The sequence below is a fragment of the Urtica dioica genome, chromosome 3 (assembly GCF_054948205.1).
Source record: "Urtica dioica subsp. dioica isolate 48M chromosome 3, U.dioica_male_clone48M_v1_H2, whole genome shotgun sequence".
Classification (NCBI taxonomy): domain Eukaryota; kingdom Viridiplantae; phylum Streptophyta; class Magnoliopsida; order Rosales; family Urticaceae; genus Urtica; species Urtica dioica.
In genome coordinates this window covers 378,839-399,578 of record NC_142758.1, presented here as the reverse complement: position 1 = coordinate 399,578, position 20,740 = coordinate 378,839, and the positions used below count along the sequence as shown (strand labels likewise).

General features: G+C 31.6%; 1 protein-coding gene across 1 annotated transcript; it reads right to left on the bottom strand.

Moving 5' to 3' along the window:
* Positions 1–10,482: 10,482 nt before the first annotated feature.
* Positions 10,483–11,559, bottom strand: LOC149401857 (uncharacterized). The gene has a single exon (XM_089609309.1). The coding sequence runs from the start codon at positions 11,557–11,559 to the stop codon at positions 10,483–10,485; it is 1,077 nt and encodes a 358-aa protein (XP_089465435.1).
* Between the last annotated feature and the right edge of the window lie 9,181 nt (positions 11,560–20,740).

Below are 20,740 nucleotides of genomic sequence, written 5' to 3'. Positions count from 1 at the left end.
TTAAGTCAATCCTTGTCTTTCGTTTAAAGGATAAAAAATTAATGTTGTCTTGTCCTAAAGTTGAGCTACGATGGTGCCTCACTTGGGATTTTTTTGCATTTAAAGTATGATGTCATTGTATATTTGTATATGCTTATATGTTTGTAAAAGAAACCAAAGTCTTTCTATTTTGAGTTTTTGACTACCTTATTTCAGGGAACAATTCAAGACTCATGGGGCACCAAACAATTAGAAAATATCCAAAATTGGATTTTTGTATCAATTTTGGACGAAAATACCATCGATTCAAAAATAAAACTCTCTCCCATCTCTTTCACTCTCATTTTTTTCACTTTCTCTCTCTTGCTCTCCACACCAAATCCGACGTCCACCACACGAAATCCGACCTCCACCACCTCAAATCTGATGCCCACCACACGAAATCCGACCGAAACCACCACAAATCCGACCTCCACCACACCACTTCAAGGTCTCAAGCTCTCAAACTTCCATAACTCAAAATGACAAAAAAATGTTAGGTTTTTTTTTTTTTTTTTTTTTTTTTTTTTTTTTTTTTATATAAATGTTTTTTGCATAGTTTGATTAGTGTAGGATTGATAGGATACAAGATTTTAGTACTTATTAGTTATTTTAAGTTGATTTGAATAAGATTTGGAGGTTAAATAAGATTTTTTTTAAAAAAAAAAACTGGAATTTCCGATGAAGACCATCGGAATCCATCGGATTCGGTCGGATCTGACCGAATCCGACCGAATCCGATGGATTCCGATGGTCTTCATCGGAAATTTCCGACGAGTTCTGACGGGATCCGACCAATTCCGACACGTTCCGACGAGTTCCGATGGTTTTGAGATTCCGACGAGGTGTTCTTGAAAAATTATTTTTTAAACAAAATAATTTAAGATAATTTGGTGTGTGTTTATGATAAATAAATTAAAAATAGTTTTTTTTTTATTTATGAACAAAATATACTAATAATTACTTTTTTTTTCTAATTAATGATTAGTTGTTTTTTTTTTAATTATGAACAACATACTAATAAATTTTTGTTTTTTAAATTATGAACATCGTGTTTTTTATGTTAAATTTACTTATAAGTTGATGATATTTTGTTTTATATTATATTACGCACTCATTGGAATTCGTCGGAATTGGTCGGAAAGAGTCGGAATTGGTCGGAGAGGTCGGAATGAGTCGGAATTATCGGAATTGGTCAAAATTTTTGCTTGAATTTCATCGGAATTTTTACATGAATTTCATCCGAAACGGTCGGATTTCATCGGAAATAACGTCAAATTCTGGAAAGTTTAACCTACATCTACCAACTTTATTTATTCTACACAAACTATATCACTAAAGCTATAAAAGATGAATGAAGAAGCATACTTACCATTTTGAAGGAATTCAACCGATTGGATACGCGAAATGATGAGAAAATGAGAGATTTTCAATAAGTAGAGAATGAATTTTTTTTTTTAGTAGTGTTATATGGTCTTGCAAGGGTATTTTCGTCCAAAATTGGTACAAAAGTTCAATTTTGGATATTTTTAACAAAAAATTGGCTACGTAAGCCACCTAAACTATATGAATTGTAAATTAGCCAACCTTTTGTAAATACTTTGTAAATAGCCAACTTGCATACGTGGCAGCCTATTAACTACCTAAAATATATGTTTAGTTGTGTTAAATAAGGCTTTTATTAATCTGTTAATAAGTTTACTTGACTATTTACAAGAAATTAACCAAATATGGGCTATATCTCAATCCACTATATCCGTGTGGCTATATAACTTAATAACCCTATTTTTAAAGTAGTGGGTCTAATTAAGATATTTTCATTACTTAGACTATATATTTATTCTAGAACGATATTATCATATATAAACAAACCATAAATAATTGATCATTTTCTATCATTTAATTTGTAAGTCAATTTCAATAATACATCTCAATTCAGTTATTTAGTCTGCGAGAATTTAATTAGGTTTCTCATAATTCAACTTAGCTAGAAAGAAAATGATTGTACTAATAAGACTAATAAGATTATTATTGTTATTATTATAACCAATAAGTACCTTCTACATAATTGGTTATGGCAATAAGACGAAGGTCTAAGAGCATATAGGGTGGACAGTATGGACGATCGGAAAAAGAAAGAAAGATGATTTGATTCCAAAGAAATTAATCGGGTAGAGAATCCTCTCTTTTGTATTGCAATTCGCAAATGCATATATGTTTGACAAGTTATCGTTTCACTATAAGGTATGGTTCTAACATCTTCCACCACAAGAGCTAAACTATTATCACAACTCATTCATTTCACCACGTGGCTGCTGTTGCGACTTTTGCGTACGTAAATGCAAGTAATCGCTTAAATAGTAAATCGTAAATACGAATAGATCTCACGAGGACTAAGTTAACTGAAAAAATAAATAATCTAGCAACGAATTGAACTCAAGAATGACAAGTGATGATTATTAACTAAAAACACAAAAATAAATAAAACACGTAATAAACGATGGGTGAACGGATATGAGGAATGCAAGAGCAACTGATTTGCTAACTTTTTTGTGGTCGGGATTCCTAAAATTACGCATGATTTTTTGGTTCTCTCTCTTCACTAATCACACTCACGTAATATTATCGCTAAATCTCTCTCGAGCATCTAACAACCTATGTCGATACCGGGTTTTTATCTCTCGATCTCAAACTCTAAAAATACGACAAACATTACAATTAGGAGAGTACACACGACTCCGTAGCAGTTTAGCTATCTCTAGTCTTAGGAATGTACTACAATGAAATAATTAATATGCACGATTATTTATTCTCTCTCGAACAGCTAAAAAATCCAAGAAAACATGTATAAGGTCGCGAATCTCACACAAGCATTAAGAACATAATTAAATCAAGTGATAGAGAAGAGGAACATGAAAAATACTTCAATCAATTAGTAAATCCACAACCATATTCAAGATGCTAAGCCATCACCCTCTCAGGGATTAGTTCATGGCGACGAGAGTAACAGAAACAGAAAATAAATAAAACGAAACCATGAAAACCAAATTAAAACTAATAAACGGGAGTTCCAGATACAAAGATATGAAGATGAAACGCTGAATTTTGGTGGTGGTGACGATGATGAACGGTGATGGTGAACGAATCTTCTTCTTCGTTTCTCTTTCTCTCCCAAACAAGCCAAACTAGAAAAGTAAAAACTAAAATAAAACCGATTACGAGGAGTCTAGTTCGTACATATGGTGTTTATGAATGTTTTCAGAGCTTTTAAGACCACTGGATATGATTAATTATTGACAAAGATGATAATTAATTTCGCCAAATTATCATTTCCCATAATATTATTCCATTTTGATTAGAGAAGTAAGGTCCAAATCAATTGGCTTATTAGGAAATAACTAATTAATTATTATTCTTTTGTTGTTAATTTGAGCCCAGCCCATAATACCCCACGTGCCCAGCCCAGTCTTTATCACCAGCCCACAAGAGAACCCGTTTTGTCTCGTTGGCCAAAATGGGCTTTGTTTTTGCTTTGACCTTGCTGGGCTTTTAGGCCCAACCTTTCCTTACACCTTACCAGGCAATTGTAACGCTGGTCTTTATGTCCACTAGTTAATTTACCAGGCAATTAACCACTATTTACGACTATTAATTACAATTTACAACTATTAACGAAAATTTTGTACGTAAATTTTATGAATATGATTAGTGTTCTTTACTGGAATATCATCTTCTTTTTACTATTTCTTCTTACATCACCACATATATTTATCAACAATAAGTAATAGGTTAATAAGACTATTAATTTACAAATATTAAGAATATTGTAATCCAACACAGACTTGCCAGGTAACCAAAACCCTGATTCAGTGTTTTTAATATATAAAATTAACTTTATTATTTGTATTTTTTTAATTAAATGCTAAATTGATACAATTAATGATAACTATTTGATTTACTTCTAATTATTATATTTAAGGAATCGAACTATTTCTCCATTAAATGCAACAGCCTCGTTTTTTTTTCTCTCTCTGTTTTAGAACCTCAATTTTTTCTAAGAAAATTCGGTCTAGCACGACGGCGGCTCCATGTCACTGTCATGGTGGCTTCAATCGACATAGACGACGTTTCAGCGGCGGGGCTATAGCCACTCTTCCAACTACCATTATCGTCCCATGGTCTACCTTCGTGTCGGCTTTTTATTTTTACAATAATGTAGTGTTTGTTTGTTTTTCTTTTTCTCAATTGTAATGTGTTTTGTATTAGAGGCAGAATTATTTTCGTCTGCCTTCCCGTTATGGGACTACTGTTAGAGTTTTCTCTATACAGACTGAAGATGTGTCTTCTTCATGATCGACGGACCGTGGTTGAATGGGTCTCTCCATCAACCAACGAGGGTAATTTGAAAGAGCCAGATATGTGCTCGAATTTTAGCGTGCCTTTGTTTCTTCCACATGTCGGAAGTGTGCACTAAATGGATGATCACTCGTACGTAGTGTTTGATCTAGTTCGACCTAGGTTCTCGTTGTGCCTTGTATTTAGATGCTCTACATCTGTGTTTGGGAGATTTCTTCCGATTTTATAATAGAATGCTTTATGCTATTTTCAAATAAATAGATAAAATTAGTAAATATTTGATTTATTTCCTAGATTATCGCGAATGATATTAACTGGTCTTCATTACGTAGCTTAAAATTGGAAAATAAAATTTCTGTGAAAAATTAGGCTAAAATTTGACTTAAGGGCAAAGCCGTTCTTTTTATTTCTGTTAAGTGTTTGGACGGCTAATTTACTAAAATTATCAAACGTTGGCTATATAGCAAAATATATGTTTCATAGTTGCTATATAGCTAGAGTTATTTTTAAAACAAAAAATTGGCTACGTAAACCACCTAAACTATATGAATTGTAAATTAGCCAACCTTTGGTAAATACTTTGTAAATAGCCAACTTGCATACGTGGCAGCCTATTAACTACTTAAAATATATGTTTGGTTGTGTTAAATAAGTCTTTTTATTAATCTGTTAATAAGTTTACTTGGCTATTTACAAGAAATTAACAAAATGTGGGCTATATCTCAATCCACTATACCCGTGTGGCTATATAACTTAATAACCATTTTTAAAATAAAATCAACAAAGAGGCATGTTCGTGAAGATCTAGATCGAATATTAAAAAAAAAAAAAAACCTTACGAGGTGGAGCGTTAACTTTACTCGAGCGATCATAAGGTTAACTCCCGCTGCTCAAGAAAGGAGATTACCGCACTGATTTTTTGGATACCTATTAATTACCATTGTTAGATTTAAAAACAAGTTTTGTTAAGCTATTATAATGGATCATTCAGTAAGGATTTCTCAGTGCTTAAGTAGTTTGTTGCATATTTAGCAATTAAGATGACTATTGCATATCTATTAATATTTATACTGTATACTATAACTACGTCTTACATACCGATTAATATGGATAAATTGTTTTTTCGAACCGTGAATTGACTGTTGTAAGTAATACGACATACTGAACTACTTGTACATTGTTCGATGTGTTCAATTTATAATCACTTTCAAATTCTAATATTTGAAACGCATTTCTTTATTTTGGATTAAACAAAATTGATGATTTGTCCATAAAAAAGAAAGAAATGTAACAAAAAAAACTACCATGTGGCTCTATTGATTAGCAGATTTTCTTAATGCAAGGTGGAGATTTGTATTATTTAGCTCTATTGTTCAATAGACTAAAAATAATATTTGGTAGGGCCATTTGTTATTTACTTACTATGAAAGAAAAAAACAAAATTTGACATGAAAAACATTTATTTATTCTAGCTGCAACAAATATGGACAACTTGAAAATCTCACATGATATATTATTTGTAATCAATTTTGCTACACTAAAAAAAATACGGTAAATAACCTTTTAGCATCTAAAGATATGAAGGTGCATCTAAACATTCTATCACTCTCATAAATACACATGTATAATATGAAAATAAAAATCTTATTAAATATTTTTAAAATTTATTCATAAAACGAATTTAGAATAAAAATTCTAAATACATACAATGTCTCTGAATTGGCATTAAATTTTCACAAAATCCCCTCGTCCCTTCCATCTTCTTGACCCTTGAAACTGGATTAAATTTGCACAATATCTCTGACGGAGGCTTTTGTTAGTTCACAGACTCACCGGCTCTTGTCCGAGAGCTGTTAGTCGCTGAGTTTTCTTAGTGAATGTTTTTTTCCAATTAATTTTTTTTTACGGGACATTTACATTTTATTAAAAGCTTTATATCGTCAATGATCTACAACTGAAAACATTTATTCCAAAAAAAGATGAATATATATATATATATAATATATACATATATATATATATATATATATGTTATAAAACCAAAGGAATAACTTGAATTGAATACTCTTCAAACACTAATGAAATGAGAATTTAGAGGAGAAGATTATGGAGAGTAAAATGAGAGAGTAGATTTGTGGGATTTTAGGGATGATTTTTCCCTTCACCATCATCATGTATTTATAGTAAAAATTTGTGTACATTAGTCAAAAGTTAGGTGTAGGGTAATTAATTATTTACCCCATATTTTTTACTTTAATTTACCCTATATTTTGACCTATGAGCATACCAATTTATTTACAACACTCCCCCTTTGGAATGCTCATTGATACATTTACATGTTCATGCTGCCTCGTTAAAAACTTTACTAGGAAAAACCAGTGGGATAAAAACCTCAGTAAGGAAAAAAGAGTACAGCTATGCAAAGCTCCCTCTGATGCAGACGTTGGTGCGGTCTTTCTACAAATCTTGCAATTTACGCATTCCAATGTCATGAATATGTTTTCTGGAAGTTGAAGTGGGGAGCACATTTGTGAGGAGATCAGATGAGTTATCACAAGAACGAATATACTGGATATTGATAACATTGTTCTTCTCTAGCTCTTGGGTGAACGAAAAGAACTTCGGAGGGATGTGTTTTGTTCTGTCGCTCTTGATGAATCCTTCCTTCATTTGAGCAACACATGCGGCATTATCTTCATAAAGTGTGATGAGGTCCTCGTTTGTTGGAAGACCACTGGTGGCTCTGATATGTTGTGTCATTGATCTCAGCCATACACATTCACGACTTGTTTCATGTAGTGCTATAATCTCCGCATGATTTGATGATGTAGCAACGAGCGTTTGCTTTTAAGAACGCCAAGAAATCGCAGTCCCTCCATACGTAAACACATATCCAGTCTGAGATCTCCCTTTTGTGTGGATCTGATAAGTAACCTGCATCTGCATAACCAATCAAAACTGGTTTTGTCTTGTTAGGATAAAATAATCCTAAATCAATCGTTCCTTGAAGATAACGAAGCACATGTTTGACCTCATTCCAATGTCTCTTTGTAGGAGCCGAGCTGAATCTTGCTAATAGATTAACTGCAAAAGCTATATCTGGTCGAGTGCAATTAGCAAGGTACATAAGCGCTCCAATCGCACTGAAATATGGTACTTCAGGACCAAGAATCTGTCCAGATTCCTCACATGGACGAAATGGGTCTTTTACCACATCTAGGGATCTGACAACCATTGGAGTACTTAAAGGATTTGACTTATCCATATGGAAGCGTTTTATCACATTTTTCGTGTAATTTGACTGATGCACAAATATTCCATTTTTCACGTGCTCAATCTGTAAGCCAAGACAATATTTTGTCTTCCCAAGATCTTTCATTTCAAATTCTTGCTTTAAGTAAGAGATTACTTCTTTGATCTCTTCATCAGTCCCAATGATGTTTAAATCATCAACATAAACAGCGATGATTACACATCCGGATGTTGTTTTCTTAATGAATACGCATGGACAAAGAGAGTTATATTGACATAACCCTTTTGTATTAAATATTCACTTAAGCGATTAAACCACATTCGTCTGGATTGCTTTAACCCATATAAAGATCTTTGTAATTTAATGGAATATTTTTCTCTAGGCTTCGAACTAGATGCTTCAGGCATCTTGAATCCTTCAGGGATCTTCATATATATTTGAGTATCTAGCGATCCGTATAAATAAGCTGTGACAACATCTATGAGATGCATATTTAGTTTCTCATGCACTGCTAGGCTGATCAAGTATCTGGATGTAATTCCATCCATTATATGGGAATATGTTTCTTCAAAATCAATTCCCGGCCTTTGAGAAAAACCTTGGGCAACAAGTCGAGCTTTGTATCTCACAATCTCGTTTTTCTCATTTCTTTTTCGTACGAATACCCATTTGTGTCAAACAGGTCTTACATCTACAGGTGTGAGTACTATAGGTCCAAAGACCTTGCGCTTGTTAAGCGAGTCAAGTTCGGCTTGAATTGCATTTTTCCATTCACCCCAATCGTGTCTATTTTTACATTCAGTAACAGACCTTGGTTCGGGATCTCCATCATTTTCATCCATGACATCGCATGCCAGACTATATGAGAATGCATCATCGATTTCATCATTTCGGTTCCATTATATACCTGTATTGGCATAATTAATTGAAATTTCTCGATTTTCCTCGTTTTGTATTTCTGGAATACATTCCTCCATTTTGGGGTCATTTTGTCTCTCTGCTCCTTTTCTTTTCCGAGGATTTTTATCTTTGGAACCGAATGGTCTTCCACGCTTCAGGCGTGTTGTGACTTCATGAGTGACTTTATTTTCAACTTGTCCTTTTGGGATATCAATTTGCGCAGGAGCATTTGCAGCTGGAATGTATGATTTAGTCATTCTTTTAGTGTCTGTAAACGCATCAGGAAGTTGATTTGCAATACTTTGCAAATGTACAATCCTTTCCACTTCCCCTTCACAATCTTTTGTGTAAGGGTCAAGATGCAATAATGTTGGTACAGACCAAGTAATTTTCCTTTCCAGCTGGTTTCTTTCTCCCCCTAATACTGGGAAATTTTCTTCATCAAAATGGCAATCAGCAAACAGTGCTGTAAAAACATCACCAGTTTAAGGTTCTAGATACCTAACAATAGATGGACTTTCATATCCTACATAAATTTCAAGCATTCTTTGAGGTCCCATCTTTGTTCTTTGAGGTGGTGCTATAGGCACATAAACAGCACATCCAAAAATTCTCAGATGAGATATATTTGGTACTTGGCCAAATGCAAGTTGCAGAGGGGAGTATTTATGATATGCACTTGGTCGGATGCGAATTAATGCAGCAGCATGTAATATTGCATGATCCCATATTGAAGCAGGGAGCTTTGTTCTCATTATCAATGGTCTAGCAATAAGCTGGAGGCGCTTGATTAGCGATTCAGCTAGACCATTTTGTGTATGTACATGAGCAACAGGATGCTCAACATCAATCCCAACGGACATACAATAATCATCGAATGTTTGGGATGTAAATTCACCGGCATTATCAAGCCTGATTTTCTTAATTGTATGATCAGGAAATTGAGCTCGTAATTTAATTATTTGAGCAAGTAATTTCGCAAATGCCATACTGCGAGTTGATAACAGACAGACATGCGACCATTTGCTAGAGGCATCTATCAATACCATGAAGTATCGAAATGGACCAGATGGTGGGTGAATAGGCCCACATATGTCACCTTGAATACGTTCAAGGAACGCAGGTGATTCTGTTTCAACTTTTCCCGGTGAAGGCCTTATGATAAGCTTTCCAAGAGAACAAGCTTTACATGGAAAAATATTACCTTGAGGGATCTTCTGGTCCTTCAATGGATGCCCATGTGTATTTTCAATAATTCTTCGCATCATAATAGAACCAGGATGACCCAAACGATTATGCCATGTCGTTAAAATTGAAGACTCAATGACTACCGAATTTGATTCTATCGTATTTATATATGTGTAGTGCAATCCAGTAGGGAGCATAGGTAGTTTTTCTAAAATTTGTTTCTTTCCGAATTTGGATGTCGTAAGATACATATATTTCGTGGTACCTTCAGTTATAGACTGAGTATTAAATCCATGAGAATATATGTCATTAAAACTCAACAAGTTTCGTTTGGATCTCGGTGAAAATAAAGCATTATTTATATTGAATTCTGTTCCATTTGGCAGTGTGAAATTTGCCTTACCAATACCTTCAATCAGATCTACAGGACCTGATATTTTATTTACAAAAGTTTTCGTTGGCTTTATCATTGAGAAAAACCTTTTATCATTCAAAATAGTATGCGTTGTTCCACTATCCGGTATGCAAATTTCTCCAGTACCAACCATTTGGTTCGCCTCACAATTTGCTTTTTCCATATGATAACTTCAAATTAAAACAAAAATAAAATTAATGAGAAAGACGTACTTATATTATATAATACTAATGTGTTACATAGTCTTGAAAAATATTACACATACTATACATATTTATATTTAAGTAGCTAGGTAAAATATTGGACTTTGCTTCATTCCCAAGCATGGGAAAAACATACATGCATCATTAATCTAGAAGTCTTCTGTGAAAACAGCAGAATCAGCAACAGTGTGCGCAAGATCACCATCGAAGTCGGAAGCATTAAGATGAGTGGAGTCATCTAAAGGTTCTTGGTCAATAAAGTTGACCTCCCTTTCTTTCCCCTTCAAGGATGCTTTATATAGATTGCACAAATGTTGAGGAACACGGCAAAGTCTAGACCAGTGTCCTTTTGTGCCACATCTATGACAAACATCTTCACTACCCTTGGAAGTACTTGGGTATTTTCCCTTTTTGTGTGGATAATCGTGATTCTTTTCATCTTGGTGCTTCTTATGATAATCTTTCGTGGTATTGTAAGAATGGTTATGATTATAACCACTTCGACCACGTCCATATGCACGTCCGCGACCATGACCACGACCACGACCACGACCACGACCATGACATCGACCTCGTCCTCGACCCGGAATATAGTTCCGTTGTTCAGGTTCTTCGGAGTTGACAGCGTTTACTTCAGGTAACGCTTTTGAACCTGTCGGACGAGATTGGTGATTCTTTATCAGCAATTCATTAGTCTTCTCTGCGATTAGAAGACAAGTGATTAGTTCAGAATATTTCGTAAATCCTCGAACACGATATTGTTGTTGCAAGGTTACGTTCGATGCATGGAAAATGGTGAATGTATTTTCCAGCATGTCATGATCTGTCACTTGGTCTCCACAAAATCTCCGATGAGATAATATTCGGAACATCGCAGAGTTATATTCGCTGACTTTTTTGAAATCTTGGAATCGTAAAGCGTTCCAATGATCACGATATACTGGAAGCATGATATCCTTTTGGTGAAAATATCTATCCCTCAACTCCTTCCAGAGTAAACTTGGATCTCTGGTGGTGAGGTATTCACTTTTAAGTCCCTCGTCAAGATGTCGACGAATGAAAATTAAAGATTTTGCCTTGTCTATATTTGATGAGGTGTTTTCTTCAGAAATTGTTTCCAGTAAACCCAAAGATTCCAGATGCATTTCAACATCCACCTTCCAAGGCATGTAGTTTTGGCCTGTGATGTCTAGAGGACTGAAATCGAGCTTGACGAGATTTGCCATGATGATAACTATTATGAATTATAAAATTTCTTAGATTAATAATTAAAGACATATAAGTCTACAAGAATGGTAAGGAATAAAAATAAATACATGAATCCAAACATTACTACAACGAAATAAAATTCTTTCGGTGGAATTTCTATGGTAAAAGTATAAGCATTAAACATTACAATAAATATGGCAATAAAGACTAATAGTAAGCGAGACATTTTGAGCTTGTACAGAAAAATAGTAGGATAAGAGAAAAATATGTATGAGGTAGAAAATTTGAGATTTTTGTGTGGTTAAAAATGAGTTGAATAGATATGTATTTATAAGGTAAAATATAGCCGTTATATTACCGTTGGGTATTTATTAATTTTGTGGTAAAAATTATTGTATTTAAGTATAACAATGTGTAATAAACAATATGTATATGTACGAGTATTGAAATGATATAGCCAATCAAAGTAAAATATTAATAAGAGCAGTTAAAATAAATTTGCAATTAATATCATTTTTCTACAAGGTGGCAGAGCCTCCTGTATATAGAAAATTACAAGTAAGATGTAGTTCACATCACTTTACTATAAGGAGGCAGAGCCTTCCATGTATATAGTATTATGATGTTATACATTAACGAAGTTAAAATATTGTAAATCACATCATATTACCATAAGGTGGCAGAACCTCATGTGTATAGTAATATGGTGTTATACAATAAATAATAGTTATACGAGTTTTAGTGTTTAGAGTATTATACCTCCATATTGATCTTGACGAGAGTGATCGTGTTGATAACGTGTTATAAAACCAAAGGAATAACTTGAATTGATTACTTTTCAAACACTAATGAAATGAGAATTTAGAGGAGAAGATTATGGAGAGTAAAATGAGAGAGTAAATTTGTGGGATTTTAGGGATGATCTTTCCCTTCACCATCATCATGTATTTATAGTAAAAATTTGTGTACATTAGTCAAAAGTTAGGTGTAGGGTAATTAATTATTTACCCCATATTTTTTACTTTAATTTACCCTATATTTTTGACCTACGAGCATACCAATTTATTTACAACTATATATATTGGGGTAATAGTGATGTAGAACTCTCATTGTATTGATTTGGGGAACCAAAAACAAATAGTAATGATAGTATTGTATTCATCAACATTCAATTAGTCCCCTCAACTAATGGAACTTGAGAAGATACACAATCAACTTTTGCATTGATCTTTACTTGAGTAGTTCTAAGAAAATTGAACAAAACACTCATAGTTCTAAGATCTAAAATATAAATATATAATATGCCAACTTGTCCATTTGGCAAAGATTTTTTTGGATCGACCAAAACTTTCCGATGACGAGTCACATTCTAAAAATATATTGTCATCCTAATTTATGTTTATTGTTCCACACAAAAACCAGTGGTGTGTCCCACGCCAATAATTCGTTGCTTCAATTATGCTTTTATAGGGCATCTCTTCTCTGCCCATTTTATTTGGTCAATTTAAGCAATCATCTTATTATTATGTTCTGCTTGGGCTGAGATATGTATGAAACTTTGTTTTGGTCAATTCTACGCATAAGTAGCTACCACACAAATTTAGTGCCTACTAATCATATTATTTTGTTAGTATTTGAACCCGAAGATAAGGATCCCTAATATATCATTATTATTTACTACAGTTTGTCTCTCTCAACTCTCAAGTTATCCAATTGCAATGTTTTCGAGTAAATGTAATAAATAATGAGCTCCATAATATAGTTATACACGTCGAGCTACAATAGACAGAAAACAAAAAGCAGGTACGTAGTAACGTAGGGTATGGTTGTGAAATGAAGCAAAGACGACCACGTGTCAGTGGACCAATGAAAGCTGGTTTTTTTCAACCAATGAGACAAGTTGACTCTCCGTAGACTTCTTTTTGTAATTAATTTTTAATATGACTCTCCGTAGACTAAATATATGCATGATATTTCCAAGTTTCTGCCACCTGAGCCGTATCACATATCAAATGCAAGATATTAATTACTAGCAACTTTTAACCATTTTTGTAAAAATTACTTATCTCTTCCGGAGATTTTTCTCAATTGATCATTCTATTGCGAGTACTCATCAGAATATTACGATCCGAAAATATGGTTGTGTTTGTGTTTTTTTTTTTTGCTCATCTTTATTTTTTTAAAAATTTTACCAAACTAGGACTAATAAAAAAAAATTCGTTTTTTCGATGGGATGAGCGGGAAAATAGAAAGAAAGAGAAAAAATAAGAGATTTTATTGGGGAAAATTGTAGGTTGGTAATTAGTATGATGGTATAATAGGTAGATTTTTTTGTATCTCTCATTTGACTTTTGTTTGACCGGTCCTAGTTTGGTAAATTTTTGAAAAAAATAGGAAAATGGAATTTTGCCTTAATTTAGTCATACTTTTGACAATTTTCCCTACAAAGTATGATAACTTCTTTTTACTTATTGGTTAAGCTTCATATTAATAGTTGACAATACATAAATTAAAAAACACAGACCGATGAAACATTACTACAAAAATGTATTTGATGGCGCTTTTTCAACGGTGCCTAACTAAAATAAAAGCGTTGTTAAATAATTTTGATGGCACTTTATATACGAGCATATTTCACATGTTTCCATTTGAACATATTATATTTTTTTATTCGTTGGTTTCTATTTTTGGGCATGCTCTTGAATATCTGATTTTATTAAATATTTTTCATGCTTTAAACCCGTGTAGAAGTAATTTTTAATAATAAAATAAAACAAAAAATTAGAAAAATAGCCAATTTAAACGTTTGATATTGCTAAATAGCTAAAGTTTTAGGTAAATAATCATAAATGATGACGTGACTTAATATGACAGTGGTTATTTACTTAATATTTACGTTTGTAAATATATAAAATTGACCATTTACTTAAAATTTATCAATCCTTGACTATTTAACAATTTTCAACTTTTAAATTGATTATTTTGCTAAATTATTTTTTAAAAAAAATGGTGTTCAATAAATGAGCTACGTATACTCTTTTCCCTCATGAATCCCATCTAGCACACTAGTAACTAGGGATGACAATTTCGTGTTCGTGTCGTAATCGTGTCGTGTTAATCGTGTTTGCATAAATAATTGCTAGAACCAAATCCGACCATTTATTAATCGTGTTTGAAATCTAGATCCAAATCCGACCGTTTATTTTTTTTACAGATCCATAACCGTTTAAATTAAACCGTTTAATAATCGTGTTAAATGGGTATTTAATCGTGTTTTTAACCGTGTTTAGACATTCGGACTCAATTAAATGCGATATAATAATAAAAAAACATATTAGTCATAAGATTAGAATTGTCCTTTTTCTTTTTACACTAACTTCCGATACATCGATACTGAGTCACGTGGCTAACTAATACTTTAGTTTTTCCTTTATTCTTTTCCTATTTTTTCACACAAAAAATTTGGCAAAATATCAAAAAAAAAAAGAGGGAAAATAATGAAGGGTAAAAGTAAACAAAATAGGTAGTTGAAATTTTAAGGAGAATATGGAGGGAATGTTATGGAGGGATACCAAATCTAAATATTAGTCTAATTATTTATAGTTTCATGGAGAATATGGAGGGAATTTTATGGAGGGATATCAAATCTAAATATTAGTCTAATGTTATGGAGAATATGGAGGGAATATTATGGAGGGAATGTTTTATTTGGATAAAAATTAGATATTGAATTTGAAAGCAAATGGAGGTAATAAGTCATTTTACTATAATTGAAATCAAATAAAATTGAATACGATATGTTATTATGAGACTATAGTTATTGTGATAGTTAAATTTAAATTGTGATTTCTCGATATGAATTGAATTAAATTGAAATAAAATAAAATTGAATATGATACGTTATTATGAGACTATAGTTATTGTGATTGTGAATTGAAATCAAATAAATTGAATTTTGAATATGATACGTTATTATGAGATGATAGTTATTATGATTGTGAATTGAATTGAATTAAAATCAAATAAAATTGAATATGATATGTTATTATGAGATGATAGTTATTGTGATTGTGAATTGTAATGGTTCGGTGTGAATTGAATTGAATTGAAATAAAACAAAATTAAATATGATACGTTATTATGATACTATAGTTATTGTGACTGTCAATTTTAAATTGTGATTTTTCAATATGAATTGAATTGAAATCCAATAAAATTGAATAAGATAAATTATTATGAGATGATAGTTATTGTGATTGTGAATTGAAATTGTTCGATATAAATTGAATTGAGATAAAATAAAATTGAATATGATACGTTGTTATGAGATAATAGTTATTGTGATAGTCAATTTTAAATTGTTATTTTTCGATATGACTTTAATTGAATTGAAATTCAATAAAATTGAATATGATACATTATTATGAAACCATAGTCATTGTGATTGTGAATCGTGATTGTTCGATATGAATTGAATTAAAACTGAAATAAAATAAAATTGAATTTAATACGTTATTATGATATTATAGTAATTTTGATTGCTAGATATGAATTTTGATTCTTATTGCTCGGGTTAAGTCAATTGGTATACTATAGACTATATATTATCATACGTGAATTGATATTTATACGAATATACTTTATTTTATTATATCATATTTTCTAATATCAATTTTATGTTTATAATTATAATTTTATGTTTATAGTTATAAATTTATAATTTTACATATATAATATTAATCGTGTTTAAATGGATCGTAATCGTGTTATTACTCGTAATCGTGTTAGTTGGATCATATTCGTGCGGGTCGTAATCGTGTTTCGTGTCGACCATTTAATAATCGTGTTAATCGGTTTTTTATCGTGTTACCGTAATCGTGTCGTTTTAAACCATTATTTAATCGTGTTAGCGTGTTCGATCCAATTAAGAACCGACCCATTTATTAAGATCCAAATCCGCTCTAAATCGTGTCGTAACCGTTTCGTGTTTCGTGTCCGGACCAAATTGCCACCCCTACTAGTAACCGCTCTTTTAGAAAGCACTACTTGATACTTTTTTAAGTTTTAACATTGTCATTATAACGGCGCTAAAAAAACCTGTTGTTTATATTTCAAAAGCACTTTTTGAGCGCCGTTTAATGTTGTGTTTCTAGTAGTGATAGTCCCCTTTAAAAACGTCGCTAGGCCCCCACAATAAAGTATCATAGCATTGTTTTTATTATTGTGGTATGAACCAACGGCGTCTTGTGACGTAGTTGTTATTCTTTTAATATTTATTTATATATGTATAAATACATATATATATTTAATATAGTTAATTATTCAATTTTAATATATATGTAATTAGATAACGATAATATATCAAAGTTTCTATATGATGGAATTTTCACTATTACCTTGAAGTTTATTCCCAATTAACAAATTGAGAAAAATAGTGACAACATTTTGCGTAATAGATAACAAAAAAAAAAGATTATATAAATGTTAGGTGGGAAGTACTAGCTAGGAAGGAGAGAATTTTGTGGGAGAAGAAGGAAAAGTGTTGAATGAAGTATTGTTGACATATTGAGTTTGGTTGGACCATATGACAAAATCTTATGAAAAGAATCGCAATCGAATGCACATGCATTTGCAATATATATTCAGAGAATTGGCCCAATACATAGGGCAACTAGCGCCAACCTCTCTCTTTCCAAGCTTTAATTGAATGCCCAAAAAAAGGACATGTGTTGATGTATCGGCTTCGCAATTCTTCTGCCGTGAATCCCTTGGATAACTCTAAATATGTCACAATTTTTTGTCTTTGCGCTGTTGGAGAAGATATGTATCCAAATAATATTCATTCCGTTGGCTTTAAAGGGAAGTGAAAAGCCACACACACCAGTGCAAGAGAGACACATACCACTATTCATATATTTGCACAATCCCATGCTGTAAAAATTTAGAGAAAAAAATATGGAGAGAATGATTTTCTTGATACGAGAGGTCAGAGCTTCTATTTATACATGAAAAAATAAATAAAATAATATATTTTTACATGAAAAATACAAGAAACTTTAAAAATTGTACAAAAATATATAAAAGAGAGATGTGCAACTTTCAAGATGATAGTTCAACTCTCGGTGTAATAATGCAATTTTTAAGAAGCTATCTTGGGACTCATGAACTTCTTACATTTCCATTCAAGTTCGATGGTAAATGTTGAGCAGATCGAGCTTTCCCTGATTGTAAGAGTGAACAAAGACAGAACATCCAAAGACTTTAAGAGGAATAGTAGAGATGAGTCATGTTTTAAAAAATTTGTGAGTAAGATTTGAACTGGAGTTTTAAAGTTTAAAACACGAAGCATACGGTTAATAATATATGTGGCTGTAAGAACGGCTTCTCCCCATAAGCGAGTTTGAGCATTCTAGGTGAACATAATAGCTCGAACAACTTCAATGAGGTGGTGGTTTTTCCTCTCGGTTATCCCATTTTGTTGTGGAGTTTTTACACAATAACTAGTATGAATGATTCCCTGAGTTTGTAAGAACGACCCAAGTTCCGAGTCGAAGTAATCCCGAACATTAGCGTGTGGGATCACTTGGATTGGAGTATAGAACAGGGTTAGAATCAGTTTGTGGAAGTTTTTTAAGCGGTCGCTAGTTTCTGATTTATGTTTCGTAGACCCAACTAAGCCTTGTCTGATCATCTACACAAAAGTAGAAACTAACGACCTCCTGTTATATTTTCAACTCTAGAGGGACCACACATATCACTATGAATCATGAAAAATGGTTGAGATGTAAAATGTGGTTTGGGTGTATATAGGGGCATTAATTTAATTTAATTTATTATTATTTTAGTTAATTTAATTTATTTCGGTATAGTGAACTTTTTTTCCTAATAAAATAAAATATCGGTTATTTTTAAAAAAGAATGTGGATTATTGAGCTATTGACCTAATTATCTCTATATATTTTTTTAATAAAAATAAACATTAAATAAAAATAAACATTAAATAAATATATATATATATATATATATATAAAAATCCGTGTAAAGAAAATATCTAATATTGGTGAAATAGCATGGAAAACTCATATCGTTGCGTAGAAAGGCATGTGGTCCATCATATTCATAGGGAACTTATAAATAATAGTAAATACCAAGTATTATCTTACAAGATCAAAATTCTTTTGATATATCATATATATACGGGAGTGGGATGTGGCACTTTTTGAGTTTGAGGGGGGGTCCAAAAATATTGGCTCAAATAAAAGTGCCGGTGACTAATTAACACTACTCAAACTTTCAGTTTCAATTTGGACTACTAATTGAAATTCTACTCAAACATGTCATAATCACTTATCTCCTTCCACACAATAACATTACTCTTCACTATCAACATACATATATTTGACATATTTGCAAGTCTACATCACTTTGAATACTTTATACGCCTGACTAATCTTATTATTTTTATCATTTTTATCATTGAACCTCACTCCGAAGACTAATCTTGAAAAAATGACACCTCGACCAAAGCAAATTTAAATTTACCTCTATTTATATATTAATTTTTGTAACTTCTTAGCGACACAAATTTAATTTGATCTATTCGTGCATAAATATTTTTGTCTTGAATGAAAGTAGAACATATTATGTTTATTTATTGAGACCAGCGGATAAATAGTAGTATAAAATGTTAAAAATTATATAACCAATGTTTCGTAAATTTTTGATAAACAACCACTATAAATTATTTACACCGCTGAAAATACGTAAATACTCACTGAAACTTCCCGCCTCAAATAATTTTCGATGGATATTTAAGTATTTTCAGCAGTGTGAATAATTGATGGTGATTATTTACTAAAAATTTACGAAACATTGGTTAACTAACAATTTCTCTATTTTTGATGGCTTAGCTGATTATTTGTTATTTATTTTGCAAAAGCTGCTCAACAAGTTACTACGGTCAAATACGAACGAGATACTCATTTCATACTGTAACTATCCATCCTATTCATATAGTATACATGATTAACGATATATTTTAATATATTAATTTATTATCGTTGCTTGTGTTGCTAAACAAATTAAAGGGAAACTATCAATATGTTTAATCGAAATGGGTGACTTATCTCATCAGCTTCCAAAAATATCAGACATCTTCTATTAGTTTAATATAAATGACACATATCTCTCTTAAAAATATGTTATATCCTAATTATCACTTTTTTCGTTTATTTTTTTTTATAAAAAAAAACAAATAAATAAATAAACTCTCCAAAATACCATTAATGAAATAATTCTTTATTTTCCAATTTTATATATTAAAAAAATTAAATCAATTTTTTTTTATTATAAAAAAGTTAAGGGTTTTTCTTTTAATAAAGAGAGGTTTTGATTTTTTTTAATAAAATAGTAAATAAAATTTTATTTTATTAGAAAATAAATCGCGTATTTCAATTAAAGGTAAATATATTGTTGATATTTTTCCAAAGTTAAAGAAGAAACTGGAAACATTAAAAAAAAAGAAAAAAGATTGAAGTGACGATGAATAGTTGAAATACTAATGGGAATTGTAGACTTTAAAAAGTAAGCTAACTGAATACCAATTACCAAGTAATAATCATCAAAGAAATAGGCAAAGACAAAAAGTTCCATCGACAATGCAGTACCAAACAAATAAGATATTTGCTAATTTTATATCTTTTATTTTATTCCTCCTCAGTCCTCGATCAATGATATATATAATTGTGTTCAAATATATTGTTCTTTAATTGACCAAAAATAATCAAACATATATTATTTTGTTAGACGTTTCATCGTTGGCTGCATAAGTTTGAAAAACAATTCCACGTTTGTTTGCTGCAATATAAAAAACTCAATCTTTATAGAAGTTGACACATCCAAATCTAAGCGACACATTTATGTTAACTAGTTCTATTGTAGTTAAAAAGCTTATTCCGCTTTTTAACCCGAAGAATATATGATCATTGGCATTTTCTTTTTGTTTTCTATCTTGCTTTTAGAATATAAGTAGATTTTTTTTTTGTTTTTGGCTTCATCACCAAAATGTTTATCGAACCAATTGCATGATGCCAGGAAACTCTCTTCCCTCCCATACATCAGAATCTTTACAAAATTCAATACCAAAAATGTGTATATATTTGTTTTGAGAAAATTCGTTGGAAATAAACAATTAATCTC